Source organism: Psammomys obesus, unplaced genomic scaffold (genome assembly GCF_907164565.1).
Source record: "Psammomys obesus unplaced genomic scaffold, mPsaObe1.curated_primary_1811, whole genome shotgun sequence".
Classification (NCBI taxonomy): Eukaryota; Metazoa; Chordata; class Mammalia; order Rodentia; family Muridae; genus Psammomys; species Psammomys obesus.
In genome coordinates, this window is record NW_026590341.1 from 48376 (window position 1) to 75794 (window position 27419).

General features: G+C 46.5%; 1 protein-coding gene across 1 annotated transcript; it reads left to right on the top strand.

Annotated features, from left to right (window-relative positions):
* The first annotated feature begins 6676 nt into the window (after positions 1–6676).
* On the top strand, positions 6677–25910 carry Mob2 (MOB kinase activator 2). Its single transcript, XM_055606898.1, has 5 exons — positions 6677–6823; positions 17807–17967; positions 18142–18235; positions 24102–24226; positions 24889–25910. The coding sequence occupies exons 1-5, from the start codon at positions 6714–6716 to the stop codon at positions 25197–25199; spliced, it is 801 nt and encodes a 266-aa protein (XP_055462873.1). The 5' UTR covers positions 6677–6713; the 3' UTR covers positions 25200–25910.
* Positions 25911–27419: the final 1509 nt, after the last annotated feature.

Here is a 27419-nt window from a genome sequence, read left to right on the forward strand (position 1 = left end):
GGGTTCCCAAGTAGTGGCTTTCTTCTTTTTTCCTGGAATTTCAGCCTGTGCTCTGTATAAAGTTGTCAGAAAGGAACTGCCTGGTGTCCTTGCCTGACTCCTGCCCAGGGTATTCCCTTTCTACCTAGTCTAGCTTGAAGTTACTCTGGGATTGGCAACTAGTTGGCAACAGGGTTTGGATCTGGCCCCAGAGCATCCATGTAAAGGATACCTAATAGCAGAACAGGTGTGGAAGCCCTATGGCCCCAAGGGAGTATATAGCTACTGCTTTAGCCATCTGGGCTACCTCCACTCTTTGGTTTACTCAGGCTACTCATTCCTCTGAAGGGAGCTATGGGCCCGAGTCGCTGAGTGGGATAATTTCCTGCCACCCGGAATCTTGGTGTAGCCCCACAGGGTGGATGAGGCACTTGTATGCAGCAGGCCTTTATGGAAAAGGATGAGGGGTCTTAGGGAGCCTTCCTTCTCCAGCTAGAAAGGTATTGCCCACCATGGTAGTTTTTTAACCTGTGTCACACCAAGAAAAGAGTATGCATTGTCTGGAAGTAAGTAGAACAAAGACTGTCTCACCTTCACTCACTGCCTGAGGCTCTGGGCTCTGGAGGAGTGCCTGCCAGGAGCCGGGGACAAAGGATTCTTCACCCCAGGAGCTCTTGCTCTCTGGCAATGAGCAGGCAGTGTCCCTTCTGCTGGGTGTTACCTCTGATCCTGCAGGCTCTTCATAACTCAGGAAGGAGCAGGGAGCTGCTGCAGTCCCCAGGACTGAGCATAGGATACTGCAGTATGTCACTCTAGATTGCTTTCTGAGGGTCTTTTCCCCAGGCATGCAGTTTGTGAGAAATTGCTTTTACAGCCTGACCAGGTGTGGGACCTGGCATGCCTCTGCTTTTTACAGGCTAAGATTGCATGGCTGATGGAGGCATTATTTACCTGCCTAAGGGGCAGTTAACTGAACTGTCCAATATGTTTAGAAGACACACTTTGCTGGGGACAGCAGGGCACTGAGGTGGCTACTTTGTTGTGGGATCTATGTTCCTAGCCAGGGTGGGTCTGTGGGCCCAGGAGCTTCTCAATCAGGAATTGTCTCAAGTGTGCAAGCTGAATGCAGTTGTACACATGAGAGTGCTTGTTTATGAGCACCTCTTCTGTGGCTAGAGTTTTCTGCATGGGCATCTGCTGCACCTGAATCTGCAGTGATGACATCAGCTTGTTGGTCATTCATGAATGTGAACTACAATCATCTGGATGCTGAGACCTGAGTCTCAGGAGGAAGGCATTGCTCAGCATACTGGTGCAGACCTGTCTCTATCTTTTGTGGGGGTAGGGGAGGACAAGGCCAAACTAAGACTAATGCCTCTACATTGGGATGTCAGTTCATTGGCAGCCTTCTCCTCTTAGGTATCTGAGGGCTTTGACACTACCCTCCAGGTGACTTGTCCAGAATTTAGGTTGCCTTAACTTAGCAGCCCACTGGGCTTCTACCATGCTCCTTCTGGACAGAGTGTGTCATACCGCAGGTAGGGTTACAGAGAGTCCCTGGTTGTTTCTAAGAACTCAGTGTCCTTTGTTGCCTTATATCCATCCCTGTCTCAAAAACTTTCAATTCTCATCTTTTGACTGGTTGTTGGTTGTTTAAAAGGAGATGAATCTCAGTCCTTTTTATTTTGTTCACTGGCTTCCTTCTGCGGACTTTGGTTTGAAAGATGTGCTTGCTGTGCCTGTAGCTCCATGGTTCCCTATGTTCTTAACTGATCTTGCTTAATTGTGGAATCTGAGCTGTGCACACACAGAAAACTGAAGTTTTCTTTTTCTTTTTAATGAGCTTTTTCTTTTCTTTTTTTAAGGTTTATTATTTATATAGTATTCAGCATGCATATATGCATACACACCACAGGAGGGCACTAGATCTCATTTTAGGTGGTTATGAGCCACTGTGTGGTTGCTGGGAATTGAACTCAGGACTTTTGGAAGAGCAGACAATGCTTTTAACTGCTGAGTCACCTCTCCAACCCCATTTTCATTGTTTCACTTCCTGCAGCTGTGTGGTACTTTCCTCTCTACCATCAGGTACTCTCCATATCTGATCCCATGTAGCTTCTCACATCAGACTGGGTCAGGCGGATTTGGTCCTAGGCCCAAATTGCTTTTTTTGACGTCTACATGCTGAGTTGTTTGATGGCAGAGAAAAGCTGGATCTTGAGACCAGAAGAATTCTCTCATAGTTTGTGTTTCCAGTGGCAATCCAGTACAGAGGTGCTTGGGTACTCCCACAACTACAGCCGCATATCTGTTTTTGTTTGTTTTTGAGACAGGGTTTCTCTGTGTAGCCTTGGCTGTCCTGGACTTGCTTTGTAGACCAGGCTGGCCTCAAACTCACAGCAATCTGCCTGTCTCTGCCTTTCTGAGTGCTGAGATTAAAAGCATATGCCATCATGCTCAGCAGCTTTTGCTTTCTAAGTGCTGCCATGTTCTTGCTTAAACCTCTATATGAACAGACAATTCTCTTTTCTCTTGTTAGTGTTTAGCTGTAGAATTACTGGCTTGGTATAATTTTAAAAGAAACTACCCACTGTTTCCCAAATTAATCAGTCCATTTCCTGTCCCTGTCGTGTTGTGTTTCTTTTTTGTGTGCCCTCTCTTTTATCCATCTTGTCATGTATTTGCATTCTGTTTGGCTGGAGCCACTCTGTCTCAGGTAGCATGATATGGGAGTGAAGTGGAGATCTGTGTGTAACATGAACTTCTCAGGAACCAGTCCTGCTAAGCACTCTCTTATGCATAGTGGCCTGTGTCTTAGTTAGGGTTTCTATTGCTGCAATAAAATATTATGACCAAAAACAACTTGGGGAAGAAAGAGTTGTTTTATTTTTTGTTTGTTTGTTTGTTTTTTGTTTTAATCTTACAGCTTGTAGTCAAGTATCATCCATGGAAGTCAGGGTAGGAAATCAAGGAAGGAACTGTTACAGAGACCATGGAGGAGTGCTGCTCATTAATTTGCTCCTCGTAGCTTGCTGCCTGATTTCTTATACCATCCAGGACCTACCCAGGTGCCACCACCCACAATGGGCTGTGTCCTCTCATATCAATTATCAATCAAGAAAATGTCCTACAGGCTAATCCTGTAGAGAGATTTTCTGAATTACGATTCCCTCTTCCCAGATGATCTTAGTTTATGCCAGGTTGACAACAGAACTAGCCAGAACACTGCATGATTCTCTGCCTTTGTACTATGTCTTTTTCAGCTTTTAGCTCTTTTTGAAAACAGATTGCCAGCCGGGTGCACTGGTGCATGCCTGTAATCCCAGCACTCAGGGAGTGCAAAGGCAGGCAGATCTCTGTGAGTTCAAGGGCAGCATGGTTTACAAAAGGAGTCCAGGACAGCCAAGGCTACACAGAGAAACCCTGTCTCAAGAAACAAAAACAAAAAACAAAACAACAACAAACAGGATTGTCTTTTCTTTAAATAATTGAGTTGTAGGTTTCTGTATTTAGTGCAGATACAAGTGTTTTGTTAGGTATGTGCAGCCTGTGGGCTTCCTACTTTGTTCTTTTTTATTTAATGATTGATTTTTAGGCATATGCATGTTTTGCCTGCATGTATGTCTGTGTACCACATGTGTGCGTGGTACCTGTGGAAGCCAGAAGAGGGTATCAGATACCGTAGAACTGAGTTTCAGATGTTTGTGAGCTGCCATATGAATGATAGGAATAGAACCCAGGTGTTTTGGAAGAGCATTCAGTGCTCTTAACCACTGAGCTATCTTTCCATCCCAAGTACGTTCTTTTTTAGTAGCATTAAAAAAAAGTTTGTGTCTGTTTAAATGTTGGTGCGATTCATTTTTTTTTTTTCTCTCTCTCTTAAATTTAGTGCTCTTTATAGTTTGAAAAGCCTTGCCCACTCTGGGCTTGGCAGAGGCATTGCCAAGCTTTGTTTGTGTTTGGTTCTCTGATGCATCTGGGTGTAAGATGGGGCTTACCACTGTTTCTTACCGACACATTCCTTTTTCCACTTAATTATTTCATACCTTTTTCATACCTTTGTTTTGACATAGTTTTCATTTCTCTAGTTCACATGCTCAGGAGAGAAGTGGTTGAGTCATACGGTAATTGTATGTTTAACTTTTTAGAATACCTTCGAACTGTTTGTCGGACTAGTTGGTCATTTTGGATTCCCTCCAATGATGATTAAGGAATGTTCCATGTTCTTTTTTTTAAATTAACTTATTTTTATGTTTATTGGTGTTTGACTGCATGTATGTCTATGTGAGGATGTTGGATCCCCTAGAACACGAGTTAAACACAGTTGTGAGCTGCCATGTGGGTGCTGGGAATTGAACTCAGGTCCTCTGGAAGAACAGTCAGTGCTCTTAACCACTGAGCTATCTCTCCAGCTCCCATGTTCTTATTAGCACCTTATTTTAGCCATTCTAATAGGTGCTGCTGTGATCTGAATACAGTTTGAGTGTGCCTCCCATCCCAGGAGCCTAATGTTGACTTCAAGGCAAAGGTGATTATGATTAGGGCTAGAGAAATTTCACATATTAACACCTTGGATTCAGTCAGCAAAAAGGCAGTTGATAAAAAGCTGGAGAGTTGGCTCGGTGGTTATGAGGACTTGTTGCTCTTCCAGAGGACTGGAGTTTGAGCTCCAGCACTCATAAGGCAGCTCATAACCATCTGTAACTCCAGTTCCAGGGAATCCTGTGCCGCCTTCTGGTCTCTGTAGGTACCAGACATACATGTGGTACAGACATACATGCAGACAAACACCCACACACCTAAAGTAATAAAAATAAGAGGGACTATTTGAGGTGTTTTTGTTGTTGTTGTTGTTGTTTTTGGCAATTGCCAGTTGGGGTCCCCTGATCTTCAGAATTGTAAATTAAACAAGCCCTCTCTTTAAGATTTCCCAGCTTCAGGTTATTCTTAATAGTAAGACAGAATAAAATGATGCAGATTTGAAGTGGCTAGAAGCTGTACTGGATGCCATTTCTTCCATCATCCATACCACACACTGTCAGGCCCTGGTGTTGGCTCCAGAGGATGTTGGGCAAGTGCTTCTTCCCACCCCACATGCCTCAACACTTGCAGAAGCTGCTAGCCCAGATTTCTCCATCTAACTCCATTAGCATATACCACAACCAGAGAAACCTGTGAGAGCATCACACCAATGTCCTGAATAAATCTTTTGATGGTTTTCTGTCCTGATCCCTCCCAGGACTTTAAACCCTGTACCATTTGGCCAGCTTCTTTCTGTTTACCCCATTGCACTCCAGTGATACCCCTTTTGGGTTCTGGCCTTCAGTCTGCTCTTTAGCCACTGCCTTCTCAGTGTCACTAGGGTCTCATTTCACAGTGTGACAGTTTGACTTACATGTTTGTGTGTTTTTGCTCGTTTGAATACTGTTTTTGACTTCTAAAAGTTGACACATAACCTTATGGAGTTCAGTTACTCAGCGTCATTGCCATCTCTGGATTTGTTTGCACTGGCTCTACCCCCACCCCCACCCCCGTCATAGTTTGTATTTTTCTGCTTCTTTACACATACAGCTCTTTTTTTATATACTACTACCAGGAAGTTTTCTTCAAAGACTCAGCTTGTTGTAACCAGACTATCTTCCAGAAGGGCAGGACCAAGCTTCTCAGAACTCACCTGCTCACCTGTGGCTGAACAAGCTTTTTCCTTCCTGAGAGGAGAGAGGCTCTGTATGGTGGAGATCTTGTAGACAGCCCAGCCAAGAGAGCCAGAACTCCTGGCTCAGAGCCAAATCATGTGAGGACTCTTAGTGGGAGGTTAAGAGAGGACCATCTTCTTTCTTCATCCCATTGCCTCTGTCTGACCCTGTCTAACACTCAAGCCTAATTCCTATCTGTTGCTGCGTGGAGAAGTTCTACAGTGTTTATCTCTTGTTTGACAGGAACAAACATGGGAACTTGATTCCCACCCAAACCATAGTGGAGCATGGGGGTAGTACCTCCCTTTCAGTCCATGTTGACTACTCTAACACTATAGTGGAGCCCAGGGTGAAATGGGATGGGAGTTACCACTCACAGGTATTTGCTTTCTGAGCTTGATGGCCTCCCATAAAGAAGGCCTTGGCTACACAATTTGGGTACCCATAAGGTGTTCCAGATACTTCTGCTGCCTCTAGCCCATAGTGGCAGTGGTCCTGGTTGGCAGGCCTGAGGAATAGCCCTATCCAGAAGCCTGTTGACTGCTTTCAAAAAGGTTGCCTGAGACCCACTTGCAGAGTAGCAGTAGCTTATGTGCACTCTGCAGGAACCCTAATGGCCTGTTGATCCCTGTCCTGAGTGTGCTTGATGAAGAAGCCTTACCTGCCTGCTGGTTTGCAGGCTTTATTCATCAGGGCCATGTTCAGCCCTAGGTTTTGGTGGCAAGGGAGAGCCTCCAGGTGTGACTTGGACCTCTCTGATAGGCCCTTCCCACTGCTGGGTCTGCCCTGTCTCCTCCCTTCTGGCCTAGCTGACTCCACCCTGCCCTGCCAGCTCTTCACCACTTTGAAAAAGCAGTTCAGGCACTCCCCTATTTCACCCAGCCTGGGCGGCCCTTACTGTGTAAAGGGAGCAGCTGTTTGTCTCTGCACAATCCTCATTGGCCTAGAGCTAGGGCGGAGGGCACTTCCGAGGGAAGGAGCCCAGTGCTGCATTGCCTGGACTCCACTTTCCCTCACCAGCTCTGTAATCCCCACATCATGTTTGGAGAGCACTGTGGTCTCCCTTCAGAGCGAACACTGCTCAGCCACCCCACCAAAACTGGACTTCACTGCAAAATGGTGCTTCAGGCCGTCAGCAAAGTGCTCAGGTAACAGCCTGACCAAAGGCAGTCTGTCTGGGATGTGGTTGGCTGTGGCCTGATTGCCTTCTCAGTAAAGCAGCCTGTTGTGCTGTGCTGGGCCTGCAATGGGTGGGTGTGACATCCTTGGCCTTCGTGCTGGGGTAATTGATGCAGCTTAGCCAGTCTAACAGCTGAGCTCACTGCGTGCTACCCAGGAGCAGCCAGCCGTCTGCACTGTAACTTTGCTATGTGCTCCTTGACTGTCAGACAGGAGTCCTATCTTGCTCTCTTGGGAGACTGATGTATAATGAATGGCTGTTATCACCAGCAAATGTATCTGGGCTCATGTGTGTGTGTGTTTTTTTTTTGTTTTTTTTTTTTTTTTTTTTTGGGGGGGGGGGGCAATGGCTGTCTCTTGAGCATGGGCCCTGGCTACCCAAGGCAAGGATGTCCTGGAGCTTGTCCTTGAATGTCCAGAGAAGTGACATGGTGTATCCTAGGTGCCTGTCGTATGTTAGCTGCTACTGGGGTGTTGCCAGGAATGCTTTTAGACTTTCTTGACCTGCCGTGGTGCTCTTTCTCCAAGTCTGTGATATGTGTGGAATGAAGTGGATGGGTGTACATGACTTGCTGGTAGGGTGCCAATTTCAAAGCAACTTGGGGCTGTGCTTCTCAGCCATGAGGGAAGAGGCACTGCCTTTTGGAGTCTAGTCAGTTTTTCTTCAGTGCAGGAATCTTGTGTTTGCCTTTTAACTCAATGGGCCACTGTCATCCATCTTTTCCTTCCTTCCTTCCTTCCTTCCTTCCTTCCTTCCTTCCTTCCTTTCTTTCTTCCTCCCTCTCTCCCCTTTTCTTTTCCTTCTCCCTTCCCTCGCTCCCCTTTTCTTTTCCTTCTTCCTTCCCTCTTCTCTCTCTCTTTCTTTGAGACACAGTCTCATCATGTAGCCTTGGCTCTCTTGGAATTCACTATGTAGACCAGGCTGCCTCTGCCTACTGAGTGCTAGGATTAAAGATGTGTGCCACTATGCCCCACAGGACCATTATTAATTAAAATGAAAGTAAATAGCATTTGAGTTTCCAATGCCTCTTTTAACTGTGAACTCCCAGAGCACAACTCTTGGTGAGGCTTTGACATGAATCCAGCCTGTGATAGCCCCTTGCAAGTGGCTAGTGAGTTCTAGGATGTATGTCTCTGTGCACCTGTCTGTCCCTGGTCACCTCTGACCCTACCTGCTCCTCTGGGCCATTGCAACTGCATCATTACCTGAGCATCTGGACAGGGTATGTCCACAGGGGAGAGCAGGACTTGTCGATTTCAATGTAAAGATGTGAAATTATGGAAGAATGTCAGCAATGTGGCAGCATCATCTGCTCTACTTTGGAATGTGATTGATGGCAGTACATAAAGGACCACACACATGCTTATGTGTGCATTTCTGCATATCTGTGATAACAGATACCAACATCAGTTCTAGGGAAGCTAAAGAATGGTACTCACCTGCCAGTGACTCCTAGCTGCCTACACTGAGGGAGGTCCCATTGAAAGATACCTTAGCTTGGCCCTCCTGAGGATCATACTGAGTTCAGTGAGGATAAGTGGGTACTGTCTAGTAGGCATACCTCAGCTCTGATGTATCTGTCTCCTACTGCCTTGTTCTCCAGCTGAGTGGGTCTTTTATTGGGTCAGGGGCATTGGTGAAAATGTGCCTTTCCTGTGGGTACTCACCTTTCTGGATTGGGGTAACAGATACTCTTAAGAGAGAGCTCCAGTGACACTCTCCACTGCTTCTGACCAGCTCAACCTGTGTAGTATAGTGGTGCTGAGGGATAAGATGGGGATGGTGGGGTCTTCCCATCTTGGCCTCTGAGGCATTAAACAGTGGAGTTAGTAAGGTTCCAGTTATGGGCTTCCAGTATTAGAACTTTTTAGACCACACAGAGACCTAGGCTCTGATAGATGCTGCAGAAGGGATGGTAACCAGGGGTGAGTATACTCACAGTCCAGTGGGGGGTACCCATTCGCTGAAGGGCTGGGGAGAGCCTGGGAGTATTTGGCTGGGTTGTGAGGACCATGCTAGCTTGTGCCTTGTTGTCATAGGAGCTCTACAGTAATGGGAAAAGAGGTCATTATATGCTTAAAGTTAGTGCTTTGAGTAGACTGGCATGGATACTTGTCCTGACCAGAAGTATGCTTCTAGCTGCACTTTGTCTGAATAGTAGTGTTTTACAGACCTGGTATGGGAGGGCTTATGTCATTAAGCTCCTCATGCCCCTGTCTGTTTGCCATAAGCCCTGTTTGTTAATATTCATCTCTCCAGTGCTGTTCCCTAGCACTTCAATGTTAGCATCTCCTTCCTTAATGTTAACCCCCGGCCTCTAGAGGTTAACTTCTAGTCCCTCATTGCTAAATTCATACTCCATCTGGCCCCTCACTGTTAACCCAGCTGGGACTGTTGAGGCGGCAGAGTGGGAAGAGTGTTCTCTCTTTCTCTAGAGGCCTGAGATATCCATATTCAGCGTTCTTTACTTTCTTGGAGTGATATACTTTGCCTCAACACTCTTGGAGGCCCTCTCCACCAGCCTTAAGTTTTCTTAAGCCCTTTATTCCTTAACTTGCCACAAATGCCTCCTCCAAGTCTGAGCATCCCTCTCCTAGAGTGCTTTCTTTGCTTTGTTGGGCCATCTATGTTGGGTCAGAGGCTAGGGAACCCATGGTGGAGTTCCAAATTGGGACTTGTGGGGATGATGCGGGCTAAGCATTACTGCAGGGCAAGAGCAGATGCCAACATAGTATCTTACCATCCTGGTTCCAGAAAGATCAGGATCCAGCCTGCCTCCCACCACAATACCCAGAGCCACCCCAGACTCATGCTTGATACCATTCTTATTACAAAGATTGATTCTTTTTAATTCTGCAAATTTCTGTTGCTCCTCAGAGATCAGACTGTCAACCAGGATTGACTTATACCTGGTGCTGCGGATACCAAAGGGTCCAGTGTTACGGGATGTGCCAGCTAGAATAGAAGATGTGACATTTGATAGATGGGATCTTAGAGAACTAGGGGGAAGGGAATTTGCTGTGTGGGCAGGGCGGATAGAGCATTATGACAGCAGAGACACTGAAGCAGGGAGAAGGAAGTTAAGGCCAGGTGGATGTGTGGGAGGCAAGAAGAAGGTGATTCTAGTAGAGCCTGGATGCTTCTAAAGTAGGCATTTTACTTTTGAGTAGGACCCTTGCTTATTGGGGACCACACTCTTCCTCATTGTTGTGGCCTTTGTTTTGGGGGTGTCTTCCCAGGAGCTCATAGCAGCTCTGTGACCTAGACCCTGTATTACAGTCTCTGTGCTGCCGCTCAAGGCCTTGTCTACATAGTCCTCCCTCCACATGAGTCACAACTGGTGAATGGTATAAGGGAAGCTGGAAGTGCCTGTGATCTCAGGCAAGTATACAGGCATGGCCAGCCACTGATGACATGGTCTCTTCAGCTTGCCTCAGAGCCTGGGAAGATGTTTGTTTGCTCGTCCTACCAGGTGAAAACAGAGACACTGGCAAAGGAGCTAGAACTGGTCCTCTAGATGAGTCTAGTACTCTGGCTAAGCCCTCCTTCCCCCAGGGAAAGGAAAGAAATTGGGAGTTTGAGGCTTTTGATGTCCTGCAGAGGGCTTTACACTAGCAACTATCATATTCTGACCTCAAGTAGAACATAAGCCCTGAGCTGCCTCTTGTTCCTCTTGCCTGAGTAAGGGCTCTGTGACTAGGACTGAGAAACTTAGGTTGGCAGGAGAGTGTCCCAGACTGCACTATGCTCAATGACTTAGGTTGGCCCTATTTGATGAGGACAGCAGCTAAATGGGGATATGACTTAAACGGGAAAGGCTTGGGGCCTGGTGTGCACATGATGGTGTCTAGCATTGCATCTACTTGCTGCCTTTTGATTTCACCATAAGCCCCTGTGGCCCATTACAGAGGAAGGCAGGCCTTCCAGGAACTATTTTTCCCTACCAGGTTGGGGAGTAGCTTCTGCCTGGAGGAATTTCCTCATGACTATGAGTGGGAGTAAGGGCAGGATGCTGTTCATAGGACATCCTCCCTGAATGGGTCCTGAACTGTGCTCAGGAGCCATGGTGATGGCTGGTTCCAGCCCTCTTCCTAGTTGTCCTGTTTTTACTCCCTTTAGTTTGCAGGTCAAGCCACAGAGCATGGAAATGGTTTGACAGCTTGGCCCTCACCAGTCCCCTGCTCTGTAGTCTTGGTTTCCAGGACAGGATACACAGAAGACAGAAGATAACTTGGTAGTCTCAAGGAAAACCTACCCGTTAAGGACACTACAGGCTTGCTATCTAGCTATTAGAGCGGTGGGTCTCTGCTTTCTGACTGAATAATAGGTGAACTCAGCACACATCAGTAGTGGAAGACAAGCATTCAGAGAAGTGAGGAAGACAGGGAGTGGGTATGGCCCAAAGACATTGGCAGAGCCCTCCTGGGGCTTGTGCACAACCATTAGAGAGGCTGAAGCCTACACTGCTGTGCTGCAAGGCCCAAAAACTCATGCCAGGGGCCTTGAAGTACCCTCTTTCTGTAGTTTCAGCCCTAACAGACTTCTGTGCTGTTTCCCTTGGAGCCTATGCTATGCCAGGAGCCTAAAGGCTGGGTTGTGCCCTGCCCTGTCCTCTGCCTGGTTCTGGCTGCTTTTGGCCCTGCCCTGTAGGCCAAGCACACATCGCCTTTTAAGGCTAAGCTCTGCCATGAGAAGCTGAAAGGAAAACATTTCCCTGGCATTCAGGGAACATTCTTCTTTCCTCTTTCTCTTAAATAAACCATCAGCAACCTTTCAAAGCACAAGAAAGGAAAAAATAGGTCACAGTCAGAAAGACCTTTCACCCCACCCCCATGTAGCCTCTCAGGGCTATGGAAGACAGGACTCAGAGCCAAGGCAGGCTGCCTCCTGATACCATGCATGGTAGCTGGCCTAATTGTGTTCTTAGATCAAAAGGATAGGTATATAGCTGGTACCCTGGCCTGAGGCCTACATTTTGCTTCATCTGGACAGCAGGGCTAACCTGGAGTGGGCATGGTGGGAGTCTGAGCCAAAGGCCACCTCCTGTACCACCACCCTCGTCCTCCTGTTCGCAAGGATGCTGTGACCCTAGAAGTCATTCCTTTAACACACTATTCTTCCCTGCTGGGTGCTCTGGCTGTCTCTTACCCCATGGAGCAAGATGGTCACTCCTAAGGAAACTGCTTCTGGGACAGAGTACCCTGCCTCTGCTGGATCTGCTCATCCCCTCACTCCCCTGGTCTGTTGGAGGCCCTGCAATTGGTTGCCTTACTAGAGAAGGTCAAACTGTGTTCCTTTACTCAATCCACCAACTGTCCAGCAACCCCTCAGAATGCCATACTGAGAGTTTCTGGTCACAAGGTTTCATGCCAGTATCAATTTATGTTACATTTTAAAAGTCAGAATGTTCACCACTGAAGAATTCATTTGATTATGTGAGGCTAAGACTTAGTTTTGCTATGGGAACATTCATTGTACTTCTCGGACTTTTCACCCAGTACTCTCATCCTGAGCCTGAACATGTCAGACACATATGGGAGCCAGGTGGCAGTTCAGAGATTGGTAGAGGCTCCTTTGTTTCTATCATTGTGTGGTCAGCGCCTAGAAGGGCCTCAGATCCAGTGTGTTGGCCTCACATGACCAGCCAAGAACATCTGCAGGCTCCTTCACTTGATTGCCTTGAGGAGCTCACCAGGCAGACTTCAAGTCCAAAAGTCTTTCTGACCAGGCACCGACTTAGCCACAGCAGAATCATCTTTTCTAGTGGGCTAGCATCCCGTAGAGAACTCAGGCCAGGTAGTCTCTAACACTGGGGCACTGTGGGTCTCTTCTCTTAAGGGGCACATCCCATCCCAGTGCCCCTTGGTGAAGTTTGTTTACCAAGAGCCAAAAGCACACAAACTCAGTGCTGCCACCAGTGTTTGAGAAGTACCTGGCCTGGAGGAATTGAGCATATGTACAATTGGGTTGTGTCACTCCATGGATTTAGGATCTCAATTCAAATGAAAACAATACATACGTTTGTTGTTTTAAAGTGGTAGAGGAATTTTAATTCAGAACGTGGCTGTTCTGACAAGAGATCACATCCAAAGGCCTTCTAAGTTTGTGTGATCTTTTTGGAATACAGGCCTTTAATCCAGGAGACAGAGGCAAGCAGTTTTGAGTTCAAGGTCAGCCTGGTATAGAACAAATTTCAGGTAAAGAAAAGCTTAGATCCAGCCACGGCGGTACATGCCTTTAATCCCAAGCAATGAAGGTAAAGTTAGTTTGTAAAGGGAAGCACCCTTGTTTGAAAGTGATGTCTAGTTGAGTGACAGAAAAGGTGAGAAAGCAGAGAAGATTTGACAGACTAGGATACACCCAACTCTCACAAGAAGAAAAAAGGGAAGCTACTTAAGGTGCAATGTAGAGTGAGAAGAGGCAGTTTTACCAAGACAGTAAGAGACAGGCTGCAGAGAGAGAGAACTCAGGTGGAAGATCACATGAGCCAGAGAATGAAGAGGAGCCAGGTTAGAGCTGAGCTAGTTTGAGGCCAAAAAGCAGTTCAGAGGCCAAGAGAAAAACCAGATTGAATAAATCAGTTGGGAGAGGAGTTTGAGCCAGAACAGCTGAGTTGAACCAGCCGGTCCAGAGCTCAGTAAGAACAAGAAAGGTTGAGCTTATAAAAGCAGTAAGTCTCAGATGCTGAAAACGTTCTAGGCCTACGTTAGCAGAAGGAGGCAGTACGCCTTCCAGACAACATTTGAAACAGGTGAATGAAAGTTCCTTTTATGAAAATAGACTTAATAAACTCACAGTGTGTTAACAGAGCACATAATTTTATTAAAAAAAAAAAAAACTTTTCAAAACAAGGAAGAAGTGAAGAGTCCTGTGCATCCTGACATGTGAGGAGGCTGGGTTCTTTTAGTGCCTCTGCTTTTACATGGGAACTAGTGGAAGGAGTCTCAGTACTGAGGCAGGGCCTTAACCCTGAGGGTTGTTTTCTCTTGTTCACTCCATGAAGAGTGACAAGGTGAGAGTGTTGTGCCCTGGCTGGGTATGCTTACACCCCAGTGAGAGTATGCTAATTAGTAGTAGAGGGCATTAGCAAGACTTAACAGAGGAGCTAGCCCTCTATTGGGGAAAGTACTCTGTTCTTGGAGTGCCCTCTGTAGGTTGGCAACCTGGTACCTCCCATTGGTAGTCCTTCCTCTGAAGCTTTGATGGTAGCTGTGCTGCACCCTCCTGGAACTGGCCTGTCTGGGAAGTAGAACCTTGGTGTGGTCTCTGGGGTCCTCTGCCTAGGAAGGCCCTTGTGTAAATGTTACAGCTCTGAGGGAAAGGGTTCCCTAATGCAAGTGTTACAGCTTTGAGGGGAAAGTATCCTGGCAGTTGGGATCCAAGGAATACCAGTGTCATACTGCACTACAAACCAACCACAAAAGATTTACTGGGAAAGATACAAGAGGGTGGCTGCCCCTGCTTAGGTTAGAAGCAGCAAAGAGCTGAACTGGGGTGGAGGGGGGATGTAGGCTTATATAGGGCAGTGGTTTTCAACCTGTGGGTCACATATCAGATATTTATATTGCAGTTCATAACAGTAGCAAAATTATAGTTATAAAGTAATAGTTATGAGGAAGCAATGAAATAGTTTTATGATTGGGGGTGGTTTACCATAACATAAAGAAAGGGTCAAAGCATTAGGAAGGTTGAGAACCATTGATACAGGATTTCTTGGGGGTGGAACTTTCCAGGGTGGGGATTGTTGGGATTTCAAGTCCTGAGTTTAAGGTGAACTCAGGGAATGGTGGGTTTTGAGCTCAGGGGTTGGTAGAATTTCAAGCCCTGAGTTTGGGCTTTTTACTCTGTAGGGCAGAGCTTAGCCACCTAACAACAGAGAGAGATGACCTTTGTCTTTTCCTTGAGGAGTAAGGCTGCTTTTATGTCAACCAGTTGGGTTTAGTAAAAAACAATAAGACTTGACAACTCCAGAAAGAAACAGCTCCATTCTTATGGCCAGTGGATCCTTGACAGTCCTATATGGAATTAGATATTGCCCTTCTTAACCCTGATTCTCCTCCTCTTCTTAACTCTATTAGTCACACCCTGCCTTATAAACTTGTCTACATGTTTTCAACAACAGATCCCAAAGATTTCTAACCAGACTGCTTCCCCACCCCCAAGTCAGGGTTTCTCTATGTAGAACTGCCTGTCTTTGATGTGATTAAAGAAGTGTACAACCACTGACTGGCTTCTTCTTCCCCCCCCCCTTTCTTTTAAAAGATTTATCTATCTATCTATCTATCTATCTATCTATCTATCTATCTATCTATCCATCCATCTATTTATTTTACAGCATCCTGCTGTCTCTAGGGGCTGAGTCTGGCCATTATGGCCATTAGAGTGTTCTGTGAGTAGAGCTTGGAGATCCTCAAAGGTGGGGCCGGGGTACTTGCACCCCTTTGAGGGGCTTACATTTCTCCCTTTTTATTTACTATTGATAAACAATCAGGTCAGGAAAGGAGGATAATGTTCTCATTAGACTACTTCCTATTAAAAGGGGGCATTGGAGTATTTGGGGCAAGTATGATCTTCACTGTCAGAGTATAATCCAGGAGTTGCAGGCCTCTGGTTTCCTAGCTAGGAGCCAATAATCTGTAATAGCAACTGATTAAAAGTCTGGTTAGAAGCTAGTCAGTGGAGGGCCTGGAGAGATGGCTCAGAGCTTAAGAGCACTGGCTGTTCTTCCAAAGGTCCTAAGTTCAATTCCCAGCAACCACATGGTGGCTCAAAACCATCTATAGTGAGATCTGGAGCCTTCTTCCTGCACACAGGCACACACACTGGCAGAATGCTGTATAATAAACAAACAAACAAATAAGTCTTTTAAAAGAAATGGGGGGGGGGAAAAAAAAAAGAAGAAGCCAGTCAGTGGTTGTACACTTCTTTAATCACATCAGAGACAGGCAGTTCTACATAGAGAAACCCTGACTTGGGGGTGGGGAAGCAGTCTGGTTAGAAATCTTTGGGATCTGTTGTTGAAAACATGTAGACAAGTTTATAAGGCAGGGTGTGACTAATAGAGTTAAGAAGAGGAGGAGAATCAGGGTTAAGAAGGGCAATATCTAATTCCATATAGGACTGTCAAGGATCCACTGGCCATAGGAATGGAGCTGTTTCTTTCTGGAGTTGTCAAGTCTTATTGTTTTTTACTAAACCCAACTGGTTGACATAAAAGCAGCCTTACTCCTCAAGGAAAAGACAAAGGTCATCTCTCTCTGTTGTTAGTAGATTTAATCCTCACTGACCTTGTTGCACTAAGGTGGCCAGTGAGTCTGTTTGGCCCTGGAAGGTGAGGCTGCTCTGAGCCACCCATTGGAGATACTGGATGAACTTAGAGGAAATTTGATGGTAAATATCTAAGGAAGTAGTCAGTCCCAAATTCCAGTGGCAATGCCAGTGGTTATACCCAGTAATTCAAGAAAGGGTGGGACCTAAATTATACTCATGATGGTTGCTGCTGTAAACCCTGTGATGGGAACTGGCAGAGCTTCTTCCCAGGGTATACAATCCCTTGTTTTGGAAAAAGGAACACCAAGACACAAGTCCTGGACCAGCCAGTGGGTAGCCAGCTCTTAACTTAAGTGCTGCAAAGAATCAAGGCATTGTAAATGTTTGGACATAGGGCCTGGGTGGTAGTGCTAAGGGCTAAGATACTGCAGTCTGTACTGTGGCCACAAAGCATGTTCCTGAGGAGTTAAGACAGTTTGTGATACCGAAAAGAGAAGTGTGAAAGATATAAAGGGTGGTGTGCTGTTTGGCTTAGAGCAGTTAATAGACAGCCAGGTGAGAGTCTAATAAGCCAGTGGGCAAGGGCACAGATGGTGATTAAGGAGGGACACACAACCAACATTCTTCAAAGCAGGCAGATCATTATTCAGTAGCTGATGTGTGGAGGCTAAGGTCTAAAACAAGAGATGCTGTGATAGGGAGGTGAGATCGATATCATCTGAAAGGGGTCTAAGGACCTTTGAGACCACTTCTTCTAGCATGTTTGTACCTAGGGGTTGAAAGAGTGGGATGTGTACCCTTCCTTGACTGTGCCTGATGGATGACTATGATAAATGCTAAAGTAAAGTTTACCAATGACCCCTGTCCCCCATCTGGAATGCCATGGGTCCTTAATTAGGATATAAAAGATCCCCCATTCTGCATAAAAGGCAGAGCACCTTCCTGAATATGCATCATGTCTCCTACAAAACCAAGAAGTCTCTGATCACCGTTGACAGTAATCTCTAGTTTAATCATAGAGAAAGTAAGCATTGAGGACAGGTGTTTTAGAAGTTGATTTTGGTGTTACAGGGAAAGGTATCTCCTTTTGGCAACCTGCTGCTAAGACCCCACCATATGGGTGGTCTGGTTGAACTGCTGAGTATAGGTTTCCTGAACCACTGAAATCATAGTATAACAATAACATAGAGGAGGAAAGAAATCTGAAACATTGTTCATTATCTTAACTCACTTTCTTAGATCTTCAGAGCTTTCTTAAGATTTTACATCCTTAGACCTTTGTACACTTTTTTTAAGACCCTCAGAACTTACTTAAGCTTTTACATTCCCAGAGCTTTATAATACTTTCTTAGACTCTTATAATACTTTCTTAGACTTTCTTAGCCTTTGGAAAAGCAGCTTTTTGGAAGTGGTTTATGCTTCAGGCACCAGGTGCTGCCCCCTGCTGTCACAGCTGTGTTGCAGCACAGGTCCACAGTGCTATTCACCAGGAATTCTGTAGGGTCTTGACCATTTGGATTGGCCTGTGGTAGCATAGCCACCCAATTGCCCAGAGAAGTCTGGCCTTTGGTGACTCTCTCCTTGCTTGCATCTGACTTAATTAGCCCAATATGGAGAGTCCTTCTCTGTGGTTTGGGCCAAGGTGTGACATGTAATCATGCCATCCTTTCTTTCTTGGCAGGAAGTCTAAAGCTAAGCCAAACGGCAAGAAACCTGCTGCAGAGGAGAAGAAGGTGTACCTGGAGCCGGAGCACACCAAGTCCAGGATCACTGACTTTGAGTTCAAGGAGCTGGTAGTGCTGCCCCGGGAGATCGACCTCAACGAGTGGCTGGCCAGCAACAGTGCGTGCGGGTGGGGAGGCGGGTGCAGCAGCTGCAGGGCAGGGAGCCTCCCCCGATCTCCAAGTACCCCCAGAGCAGTGGTCAGTGGACAGGCTGAACTCAGCTGAACCCGCTCCCTGTCACGCCAGCTGGAGAAGGGGTGTTTACTCACCTGGCCCTTTGCTTCTCTTCCAGCAACAACATTTTTTCACCACATCAACCTGCAGTATAGCACAATCTCAGAATTTTGCACAGGAGAGACGTGTCAGACAATGGCTGTGTGCAACACGTGAGTAGCAGCCTGGCCATAGCACCTATTGGGAGTGTGGGATGGGCTGTGGTTGGCCTTGCTGTCTGGGCTACCAGCTTCTCAGACTACATTCTCACCTGGGTTCTGAGCACCATCTCAGGCTAGGCAGAATCTTCTGTACCTGAGGGGCCAGGTGCCCATCATAAGTATCTCTATTGTATGCCGTCAGAGGCCAGAGGCAGACAATGCTTAAATGATCCTGGAGCCTGCCAAGTGCTCAGTGGCCTGGGAGCTGCAGAGTTAAGTGAGCAGGCTCATTCTACTAGTAGAGATGGCTTATGGACAGGTCTAGTGCTGACAGCTCTCTTCTGGGTGTATGTATGCATTTAGTGCTGTATGCAGATATCTTCAAGGGCTCCAAGATACCTCACTTTGCTTTGCACATAGGAAAGCCATTGTGTGGCACGTGTTTGCCAGCAGCCCTGGGTTGATGGAAGGAATGGCTGTGCTAGTAAAGGAAGAAGGCTGGATGTGGCCAAGGAAATGGAAGATCTTCCATGATGGCTTCTTGTCATTAAGATGCTGTGGACTCATGGAAGTGTGTGTGTGTGTGTGTGTGTGTGTGTGTGTGTGTGTGTGTGTGATTGTGATGTAGTGTAGTGTACACTCAAGCAGTCCTCACTGTAGGTACAACTCTCCCCAGACAAATGAGTTCTATTCTCAAGAGTCTGCTGTAAATCCTAGTACACCAGATGACAGGAGTCCCTTCTGCCTTAACCAGCTAGGCCAACTCATATACCTGTAGTGGCTACAGCTCAGTGTCTGGCATTGTAAGGGAACAGAGCCAGCTCTCTGTTCCCCAGGCGGATCAGGTGTCCGCTAAGCATTGCCAGGGAAATTGAGGTACCCTTTTGAGAATAAGCTTGGTACAGAGATATGGCTTCTAAAGGACAGACTCATGACATATTCTGAGGTAGCACTTGAAAGTGTATGTGAAGCCTAGACAATGTCAAATAGCATGGTACCCTCCCTGGCTTCTCCCATGTGTCTTTCTGAATTTGTTTGGAAGAAGCTTTCTCAAAAGTATAGTAAAGTACAGACCTGCATATGGTATATGCTGGAGAGCCTGGCTACCTAAGCCTTTTGCTCACTTTGTATCACTTGATGATTCCTACTATAATCCTCTTGCAGTAATCATGTGAGACCAAGGGATTTTGGAAACTCAAAACTAGTTTGAAAGAAAAAGGGAACTAGTCAGAAATCCACAGAACTTTTTCTCTGTGCCCTGGAGGTTTGTCTAGGTGGAGAAGAGTCTGTACTAGGCTAGGTCTCGTTTCCTTCCTTGCAGCACCTGCAGGATGACCCCAAAAGGCCAGCATTAGGATCCATGGGGCCAAGACATATTTAGAAACCTGGCCAAACAGGTCCCTCAGAGACACCCCTTTACATTAGCAGAGCTGAGTGAACCCTTAAGGACTGATCTGTGAACTAGCCCAGACACCAAGCATAGTACAGGCCCCATGACATCTCCTGGGCAGTGCTGTAAGCCCCCCCTTTCTCAGGTGCTACAGGGAAGAAGTATTACTTCACACTCCACATTTAGCAGCCATGCACTTCAGGAGCACAATTAAATGGACCACTGCAAGCTCTCTGACCTTTTGCAGGAGAGTTCCAACCAGTCCTTCAGCTGTGTGGCAGCACAAAAGAAGAGTCACAGTAACTGGAAAAATATAGACTCTTCTCAGGAGCACTCAGAAGGTATTTGAGAGTGAAATGAAGTATAGTCTGACACATTCTCAGGATTCAGAGAAGAGACATGTGAGCCTTGGTGGTGAGAATAAAGAGGTGCCCATATTCTGTTGGTGACCAACTTTCCCTAGATGATGCCAAACTCAGAGTGAAATCTTGAGCATGAAAAGCCAAGTATGTGCTTTGAAATTCTTTAAGCAATTAAAAAATGATACAAAAACATACAGTCAGAACCATAATGGGTAAATTGAAATGGAATAGTTAAAAAAAGGTGGAGGGATTATAGCCCCAAATAGAGCAAAACCACAGAAGAATAAAGATTGAAGAAAAAAAAAGCAGAAAACCAACAATGGTGATTGAAATCCAGCAGATAGGTGACTGCCACAATGAGAGTCTCCAAGAGATTTTTATGAAAATATTCTTGTAGAACTAAACTGAACTTCCCTAAGAGAAAAACACTCACCATCGTCTGTCTGACTGCCATAACCAAATGACCATGATGGAGGCAACTGAACAGCACTGGTATATATCTTGTGGACTACAAGTTCAGATCCAGGTTTGGAGTCTGAGAAGAGCTTCTTGGTTCATGGACAGCCACTCTTTTTGAAAGGCATGAGCACTGGTCATGAGAGCTTTACCATAATGGCATGATCACTAAGTCCACATCTTAATACCATGACCTTGGGAGTGAGGATTTGTTTTAGGGTTTTGAGGGACTTAGATACACCAAAGTGTTCATTTATTGTTTGATTGACTAATTGATTTATGCTGAAGCTCAAAACCTTATGCCTGCTAGCAGGTGCTCTGCTACCAAGCCACATCCCAGCCCTGTTTAAAGTTCTATGAGAGATAGAATTCTACCATGTTGTCTAAGCTGACCTGGAGCAGGCATCCTTCTGTCTTTATCTGCCAAGTAGCTGAGATCACAGGTGTACTCTACCTACTTACTCCTGGCTCAAAATGGCACTTGAAATGTTGTAAAATGGGAAAGTTACAGTACAAGATGACAAACCTAGAAAAACACTACCAAATGAAAGCTCAAGTAGCTGTGTTTTATAGCAGCAGATACTCAAAGTCAGCCAGGTTGCAAAAGGAAGTTGTGAGTTGAGAAGGGCTGCTCCTCAGGCCTGTGGAGTTCCTCAGTGCCTGTTGCCAGATGGCAGAGCTTCACAAAGCAAACTACCAGCTGCAGGGGGAAGGGCAAGGGGACAGAGGCTGAGGTGCCATTTAAGGACATTCCATCTCAGCAGCAAAATGAATCTTATTTTCAACTTCATAAGGAGTGCTTATGAAACAAGATGCTGTTCTGGCTCTCCAAAGAGCTCTTGACAACTTTTAAAGAGTTGAACTCATATTAAGTAAGTTATCTGATCATTGTGGAGTTATAATGGGAATCAGTGTGAGAGATATAACAGACAATTTTCCAAATACTTTGGAACCAGTGCATTCCTGAGTAATCCGTAAATTAAGGAAAAAAAAAAAAATCTCAAGGCCAATGAGAAGTTTGAACTAAACACAAGTTGAAATGCAAAATGTATCAAAATTTGTGAGACACAGCCAAATGTGGTAACTCATATCTGTAATCCCAGCACTTGGGAAGTTGAGGCAGGAGAATTGCCAGTCCTGACAACAGAGAAAACCTAAAAAAATTGAGAGAGACAGAGACAGACAAAGAAGAATTTGTGGGCTGTAGCTGCATCAAGGTGGTGAGAGCAGTTTATAATACCAAGTGTACATTTCAGACAGAGACCTCATAGTAAAACCAAAACCAATCCAAGTGGACAGAAGAAAGGAAATCATAAAACAAGAGTGAAAATCACTGAAGTTGAGATCTAGAAACTATAAGGAAAATATCTGTTTGCTTGGAAAGAGTAATAAAGTTAATAAGCCTTAGCAAGACACAAAGATAGAGAGAAGATAGGAATTATGAACATAAGACATTAGAATAGTTCACAATGAATTCAACAGAGGTAGTTAGGAAACTGCAGGATCCTCTTCAAATGTTACCCAGCTAGCATGAAATCAACTGTTCTTTGGAGAAGAAAACTCAAGGGCTTATCTAGTTCAGTAAGACAGAGAGAAGGATTGAAAAGCCGACATCAGAAAAGAAAAAAATAATCAGCTATATATCTTCTCAGAGAACACACTGTGAAACACTGAAGGAGCAACAAAATAAATTCTAGAAGACCAGCATACAGAAACAGTCAAAGGCCTGTGTGCTAGCTGTATATGATTAAAAACCTAACCAGTCAAGCAGAACCATTGATAATAGCTCCAGAGGCATCAAAATGCTTAGGTATAAACAGCATTCACAGGACTATATTTGTGGAAACCACAAAAGTTCGGGATAGAGAGTTAAAGATAGCACACAAACAGCTATACTATGTTCATGGATTGGAAGACAGTAGCTTAACATAGAGCTCTATGCTGAACGAACCTCTGGCTTAGTTTGTTCTCAGTTAAAAACTCCATCAGAGTTATTACCTACTAGATGAGTGTGCTTTGGAATTTAAATGGAAGGGGTAGCTAGGGTAGCCGCAACAACTGGAGGAGACCCACAGTCTGAAGATAAACTGTTAAGCCACAGTTACAAGACAGTGTGCTGTTGACCAAATGTAAGATACAAGTTAGTGGGCCAGAGCACAGTCCAGAAGGAAACTCAAAAACAGTCTTAATTTCTGATGAAGTGGCCAATGAAACTATAGAAAGGACAGTTTTGTTTTGTTTCCCAACAACTGCTGCTGTGAAATGCAACATTACACGGAGGAAACGAAAAGTACCTGAACTTTAAGCCTCATATCTGATACAGAAATGGGAAAATATAAGGCTTTTAGAGGATAGGAAGAAATCTCTATGACCTAGTATTAGGTTGAATATTATATCAAAGGAGTGGCCCACTGATGAAAAGGAATCAGTCAACTGGCCTTTGTGATGATTCAGAACTTTTACCCTAAGAAGGACAATTATGAGGAGAAAGAACAAGCACAGACTATGTGGAAACATCTGGGAGGCACCTGTTGTACAAGAACTGGTATCCAGGACATGCAGAGAGCTCTCAGTGCAGGAGCATGCAAGCAGCAGCTTGATGGACAAGAATGAGGCAGGACTGGTTGCCACAGTGTGGCAGTGAGCCACTAAGAAGATGCTTAACACAAATGAAACCCACATGGGGGTACTGTAGAACACTAGGTGCTGGGGAGCACATGTCATGCTGCTGAGATACAGGTGGCATAGTATATGGAATAACTTTGATGCATTCTCATGAAATGATGCACAGACCTGCTGTGACCATAATCCTGTCCTTGGCTTTGCTTTAGAGACATAAAAACTTGTATTTACATAGAACCCCCCATGGGAACATACGTAACAGTGTGGTCCATAATCATCCCTAATAGGAAAGAATCACAGTCCCTCAGCAGGAGCTTAGGGGAGCATGCTGTGTTGGGCCTAGGGCACCTGGGTGGTGTGACATCCCCACTGCATGGCCAGATACCAGAGGGTGTGAGCAGCCCCTGTGATTCCTTCATCCAAGATCTCCCAAGGAGATGCCTGAGGGGGCAGTGCACCAACGGCAGCACCAGCTCCTTTTGACAGAACACAGAGTGACTGTGATACAGCACATGGTTAAGACCCAGGGGCTCTATATATCCACTATCTCCCTATCCTAATGCTGGTCTTCTTAGAACTGGCAATCACATGAGGACTGGCTACCTCATGCATAGGCTAAAGAGTTTGGTGTGGGCCTCTAGAATCAAGTCACTTGATTGCAAGCACCTACTGTTCTTCATGGGGAGAGTGTGGCTTATAAGATACTGCCAAGGATCTGGGCTCTCTGGCCAGTCCGGGCCACTTCCTAGAAAGATAACCTGTGCCCAATTAATTTTAAAAGGTACAGATTTATTTAAATAAATAAAACCTGCAGAAGTAGGCAAAAATGATGGTGTCACATTGGGCTGCCTATAATTTTGGTTCTGTACAGTAGGGCCTTGCTCTCCTCAGATGCTGTTCTGAGAACTTTGTGTGTCCCAAACAGTTGTATATAGCTTATTACATCAAGCTGCCACTGCCTTTGAGTTTGTGCTGTATGTATGGGAACCGGCACTGGGGTGGGTATTTGGCAGGGTTGGCACCCTGACCAAAGTCTCTGTCCCCACAGACAATACTACTGGTATGACGAGCGGGGGAAGAAGGTCAAGTGCACCGCCCCCCAGTATGTTGACTTTGTCATGAGCTCTGTGCAGAAGCTGGTAACTGATGAAGATGTGTTTCCCACAAAATACGGTATGTCTTTTGCAGCTTGTATCCAAATCCATATGCAAAGCCAGCAGTTCTTCAGGTTCTCTTCTAGACAGTCTCAGGGGTATGACTGCAATCAGGATCTAGAAGGGCTACAGCTTCATGACTCTAGCTCCTGCTTGGCACAGGAGATCTGGGCTGAGGGATAAGGGTTCAGCCCCTACAGAGTTCAGCCTAGCTGGGGTCAAATGTATACCTACACTACGGGACCCACCACTTGGCCCCCTTTGGCCCTGCTATCAGCTCTGCACAATGAGGCCATCACAGTCCATTTTGCTGGGGTTGGCTTTTCCAGACCTGTCAAGTTTGTGGTTGAGGCTCAAAACTCATCCTGAGCAATAAAAGTGCCAGCACTGGCTTATAGGGATTTCCATGATTCTCCCTACATGGTCTACAGATAGCCCTGGGGTATCTGCTGGAGGAAGCACATAGAACCTGAGTGCCCACCACGTATTCTTTGCTGTGCAAGTGACCAGCATGGCTCAGCCAGCATCTGTTACTCTGGGCAGCTGCCACCCTGGGGGGCAGGTTGCTGGGAACTCTATGGAGGAGTGGTAGCAGGTGTGAGCACTTGAGACCCATCCAGGGAAGCCTAGTTGTAGGAGCCTGGCCTCCTTGCAGCTCTATGACATGTGGCCTCCCCTTAGGCAGAGAATTCCCCAGCTCCTTCGAGTCCTTGGTGAAGAAGATCTGCAAGTATCTGTTTCACGTGTTGGGCCACATCTACTGGGCCCACTTCAAGGAGACGCTGGCCCTTGAGCTGCACGGACACTTGAACACACTGTACGTGCACTTCATCCTCTTTGCCAGAGAGTTCAACCTGCTCGACCCCAAAGAAACCGCTGTCATGGACGACCTCACTGAGGTGCTGTGCAGCAGCCCAGGTAGCAGTGGTGCCACTGGGGATGGGGCCAGCAGTGGAGCTTCTGGAGCACAGAACCATGTGAAGGAGAGATGAGCCTCCAGGGCCAGATGGGTGCACATGTGCAAAGAGACAACTATGTGTCGGTGTGTGCGCACACATGCCCAGGCGTGCTGATGGCAAGGTCTGAGGGCCCGGGCTGCTCAGAGTGTGGACTCCATGGATGCCGCTGGAGTCAAGGCGTGTTTCCTGACTTTCCTGTTGGATGGATGAGTGCTGTTTGTAGTGAAGAGCCTTTGGAGTCATTCATTCATTCAACAAACATTTATTGGACTGATGTTTTGATTTTTCTTCTGTGGGGTTTTCCTTTCTTGGGTCTTCCATATGGCTCTTGCCCTCCCCTTCCCTCTGGGGAAAGGGGCTCTGTGGCTTTGAAAGAAGCACCTTGTGAGGTGTCTCTCCCTTATAGGGCTTGCCCTGCAGACCTGGAGTTCTGCTGTGCTTTGGGGATGGCCTTTTACAGAGGCTCACCCTGCAGTTTCCTCCCTAGCCCTTGCCTGGATTTTGGCTCAGAGTCCCTGGGGTAGAGGGGCCTGGGGAGACCCAGGAGGGCCCACACCTGCTGCTTGCTCCTATCAACCCCTTCTTGCTGCCTCCTCAGTGCCCAAGGAGGTCCCATTTTGCATAGGGGCCAGGGCAGTACCAGGACCTCTCTGAGGCTCTGTGTGGAGACAGAGCTGTCAGTGAAAGGCAGAATCTGCTTTAGTTCATCTGTTCAGACATAATAAAAAGAATTCTCTCAGGTCAGAGCCTGTGTCCTCTCAGCCTGCTGTTTCATATTGTTCTTCTGAGGCTCTTGGTCCTCAGTGCTAGGCAGGGAAGAGTGCAAGCATTGACATTATCCTCACTGGCTGTACCCCCTTGAGTGAGGATGGAGGCCTTCAGTGCTGTAGAGTTGGGTTGCCTCAGGCTCAACGTTGGGGGCCCAGGAAGAGGCAGCCTGCCTAGGTGGGGTTGGGACTTAAGCTCAAGACTGGAGCTGGCCCAGGGCTCAAGTAGAGGAAAGGGGAGCCGAGCATGCTTATGTCTGGGTCCTCACAGACAACGAACTCAGATCTTTGGATCCTGGCAATCTGCTTCCTGTGCTTGCTTCCTGGCACCAGCAGCTCTGGTGTTTGATTCCTGGGATACTCAGCCTTTAAGTTGTGGGGCCCTCCTGGGTTTTGGTGTCTGTCTGGCCCTCTGGCTCAGCCTGTGCAATGCATTTGTGGCTACCAGGCCCTTTTCTTCACATACTGCACCATCAGCAGCCCCTGGGAGGCTGAATTTGGTGCTGGAGGCTCTTCTGTTAACCCCTGGACCAACCCCACCTGCCTTCTAACATTCTCAGAGGACATCTGCCCGTGTCTAACGACTACCAGAAAATTCCAGGATAAATGGAGTCTTCACAGCCTGGTCCTGCTGCCTCTCCATAGGAGTCCTTCTGAGACTGAAGCAGGAAGATTATGAGTTTGAGGCCACCCTAGGGCCACACAGGGAGCTCTTATCAAATGAACAAAACCCTTCCTGGACCTACTCCAAGCCTTTTGTCTCAGTTCCTGGGAATGGAACCCACCAGACTGCCTGAGCCTCTGCTCCAGGTATTACCCACCACATCTCTTGGCTCAGCACAGGCCCCTTAAGTAGCCACAGGATGCCCATGGAACTTTTATGACCAGGGCTGCTACAGGAGCCTATGGGGGAGTCTCATCTTGCCTATGGGGAAGTATCAGTGGGGAATCCTAGGGGCAAGGAACAGCAAGAACAAAGTGGAGTATGGCTCAGTGATACTGCCCTTTCCTCTGCTCCCAGGTACTGCAAGCTAGACTCCAAGCAGAGCCCTTCAGGGAATAGAACGACCATAGTTCTGGCCACCCAGTGGAGGGGAGGATGCCCAGTACCGAGTCCATGGCTAGCTGCCGGGAAGATGAGTTCTAACTGGTGATCCAGGGAAGAGGGCCTGCCTCTGGTATGTTTGGTCTGATAGGAAGGGGTGGCTAGGAAGGAGTGGCAGGACTTCTAAGCACATGGATGTGTCAGAGCCTTTGGAAGGCCATCTATGAAGGATGGATATTTAGGAGAGGGCTGCCACCTGCTGGGCTGTGGGCTAGGCCCAGCTTTTATGCTCCAAGGTATACAGGGCAGTTCTGTGTGCTCTCTACCATATGGATGGCTCCTTGCTGTGTCCTTGTCCCTGCCATGGTATTCTTTCTGTACATGGAGTAGGTCCATGAAGAGGTGTAGCTCATAGGGAGTGAACACTGAATGACTGGGGAA

Coding starts and splice junctions, on each gene's coding strand:
- Mob2 (XM_055606898.1), top strand. CDS start 6,714: ATGTTTGGAGAGCACTGTGGTCTCCCTTCAGAGCGAACACTGCTCAGC. Junction 6,824..17,806: donor GCCGTCAGCAAAGTGCTCAG/GTAACAGCCTGA, acceptor CTTTCTTGGCAG/GAAGTCTAAAGCTAAGCCAA. Junction 17,968..18,141: donor CGAGTGGCTGGCCAGCAACA/GTGCGTGCGGGT, acceptor CTTCTCTTCCAG/CAACAACATTTTTTCACCAC.